Here is a 2,751-nt window from a genome sequence, read left to right on the forward strand (position 1 = left end):
TTTTTAATGGATTTATAATAAGTCCCTATATTAGCGTCGAGGTTTAAAAAAATTATGTCAAACTGAAAATCTTCACCATTAAAGACAAAGTCTCGACTAGATTGCGTTACTCTATAGATGGTGCGCATAATTCGTTTACTGGTGAATTTGTCAATTTTTATAAATTTAATATTAACGGGGGTCGTCAATCCGGGGGAACTTAAAACAAATCGAACCCGATTATACCCGGGATTCTCGGTTACTAATTTCCGTATAACTTCGTCGAGAATTTTTCGAAAAATTCGAAAAAAATCTCGCGTTGGGATGTCATCCAAATTTTTGAAAGCTATACGCAAATCGATTTGTTTACAGTGCCATTTGCGACTCGTTTTGTCTAGCTGCCGTTCAATTGTGTAGTACCGGTTTACCTGCGCGTGTTCTTCTCTCTCACTACCCTCCGAGTCGCTGTCGCTGCTACTGCTGTCGCTCATTTTTTAAATTTCTATCAGAAATAAAACAATTAGAAAAGACTTGGCTTGCAGATTTATTGTTAAATAGATACGTACTTTACTGGGGGGCTGCTGTTTAGCTTCCTCGTCCTGTTTGACGGTCTCCACCAGCTTCTTGAAGGCGTTAAGGAATTTAACGCCTTCTTTGTTGTTTTTTTTTAAAACTATTTTCAGTCTTTTGTGGTTACACTCCCAGACCTTATCAGGCTGGGAGTTTCTAATATCGAAAAATTTATAGACTGCCGCGTCTATAAAGTAATCCCCCTGGCGTGGGGGGACTTTAGTTTCGTAGTACTGCCCTTCCTTTCTAACGCGAAAGGAGCCCTCAATACCACTGGACCCGACAATATTTTTCTGCAGGACGTCCTGCACAAAGCTTTCGTCGTCCGAGTCCAGCAGTATTTCGAGGGGTTCTGGCTTCAGGAACTGGGTGATGGTTCTTTTTCCACTGCTGGTAGAAGGGGCTGGAAAATTTTCTTGCGACGACGGCGGTGAATTAAGGAGCGATTGTGATAGAGACTGCGATTCTTGATACTTGTTCATGGTGGCAAGTTAGATTGTGAAAATACAATGCCGATGCTCCAGCTTTTATACCAAAATCTCAGGGCCATTTTTTCAGAATACAGGCCCAGATATGGTTTTTTTTTATAAAACCACCTAATTTTACTTTTATTAAGTGTATCAACAAGCGATTTGTTAATTTAACCTTAAATGCATTTTTTATTGACGAGTTGATACTGGAGATTATGAAGGATATTAGCGTAGATACGAATATAAAAAACACCTCTATAGTTTAATATTAATATACGTTTATTCATATTTAAATCATGTTAAAAATAATTTCACTTCCTCCCAAAATAATTACTTTTAACCTTCATCAAAAAATTTTGCCTATAAGGAAATCTTATACATATTATTCCAAATATATTATTCAAATCACGCCCAGACAGGCTCAAACAAACTTTGCAGACCCATAAAAAAACCTAACCCCTCGGCCTTCTGTCAAGGTAACTCCTTCTTAACCTTCGCGCATAAATTTTTAATATCACACGATCTTATTTGAATTATTTAAATCGTGACTAGACAAGTTTTGCATATAGAAAAAATAAACCTAGACCTTGGAGAGATTTCTCATTCTATGAATATATACCTAATTAACTTTTTTCCTTATTATCGAAAAAATAGTTTCTTAAAAATCTTGAAAGCTAGACACTATTAGATTTAACCTCCATAATTTACTATATAAGCCCCGTGTTTCAAGGTGAAAGTTATCAGTTGTTTAACTTCTGTTACTTAAACACCAATCCCAACCAAGATGTCTTTCTCTACCGCTCCTCGATTACCCGCCCTGTCGTTTGTCAAAATTCATCCGGCAGCGCTAACTCCTCGTCGTGCCACTCCCTACTCGGCCGGACTGGACTTATATTGTCCAGTAGATACCGTGATTGAACCGCATGGTGTCAAAATCTTGTCGACCGGGTTAGCCGTTATGCTACCGGCGAACAGCTACGGTCGCATTGTTGGCCGTAGTAGCTTAACGGTCCAAGGGCTGTTTGTCGCCGAAGGGACTATAGGTATGTTTATTACCTATTTTATAATGCCCAACAGTATAATATTTCTAAAGAATAACAATAGACGCCGACTATCGGGGCCCCCTGAAAGTGGTCATAGCCAACGTAGGGGAAACCCCCTACACTGTCCGGCGGGGCGATAGAGTTGCCCAATTAATAGTTACACCGGTGCTATTGTTAAGGCCGTTGGAAGCAGCGGTAAATAACTTTAGTTTTTAATTTAGGATTCAGCGTGTAACACGTTTTATATATTGTTTCTAGAATCTAACCCCAACGCTTCGTGGGAGTGGGGGGTTTGGCTCGACTGGTGTCTAGTCATTTTTTAATGGTGGTGGGTTCTTTTGTAAATATCTTTGTTATTATTATACATGTCTTTTTGCTAGTTATTGTATATACTTTATGTTATTAAAAATTTTTATTTGTAAATCTGTATTTTCTTTTCAGACTTATAATTATAGGCTTATTGTACTAGCTATTTAAATATCATTTACAATTGGAACCCTCCCAATATGCTGTGCCGCATTTTCTTTTTTGTTTACGGGTTCATAGTTAACGTTTCATTAACTCTTTACGAAATCGAGCCCATTACTAGCAGGCCAGCGATGAATATAGTTTAAGTTTTGGTTTGAGTTAAGAAGATGACGTCATGGGGTTTGAAAATAGCCTGTAAGAGCTCGGGCCAGTCCGGACTT

The 2,751-nt window shown here is 38.3% G+C and overlaps 1 protein-coding gene across 1 annotated transcript; it reads right to left on the bottom strand.

Moving 5' to 3' along the window:
• Positions 1-421: 421 nt before the first annotated feature.
• On the bottom strand, positions 422-1,086 carry LOC149611429 (uncharacterized). The gene is made up of 2 exons (XM_089858586.1): positions 546-1,086; positions 422-481 (listed from the first exon to the last, which is right to left on the bottom strand). The coding sequence occupies exons 1-2, from the start codon at positions 1,029-1,031 to the stop codon at positions 467-469; spliced, it is 501 nt and encodes a 166-aa protein (XP_089714712.1). The 5' UTR covers positions 1,032-1,086; the 3' UTR covers positions 422-466.
• Positions 1,087-2,751: the final 1,665 nt, after the last annotated feature.

The sequence above is a fragment of the Phalangium opilio genome, unplaced genomic scaffold (genome assembly GCF_054372755.1).
Source record: "Phalangium opilio isolate 3A_F unplaced genomic scaffold, DU_Popi_V2 ptg000246l_1, whole genome shotgun sequence".
Classification (NCBI taxonomy): Eukaryota; Metazoa; Arthropoda; class Arachnida; order Opiliones; family Phalangiidae; genus Phalangium; species Phalangium opilio.

What these genes read in the sequence shown, in the direction of transcription:
- LOC149611429 (XM_089858586.1), bottom strand. Translation starts at nt 1,031, where the DNA reads ATGAACAAGTATCAAGAATCGCAGTCTCTATCACAATCGCTCCTTAAT.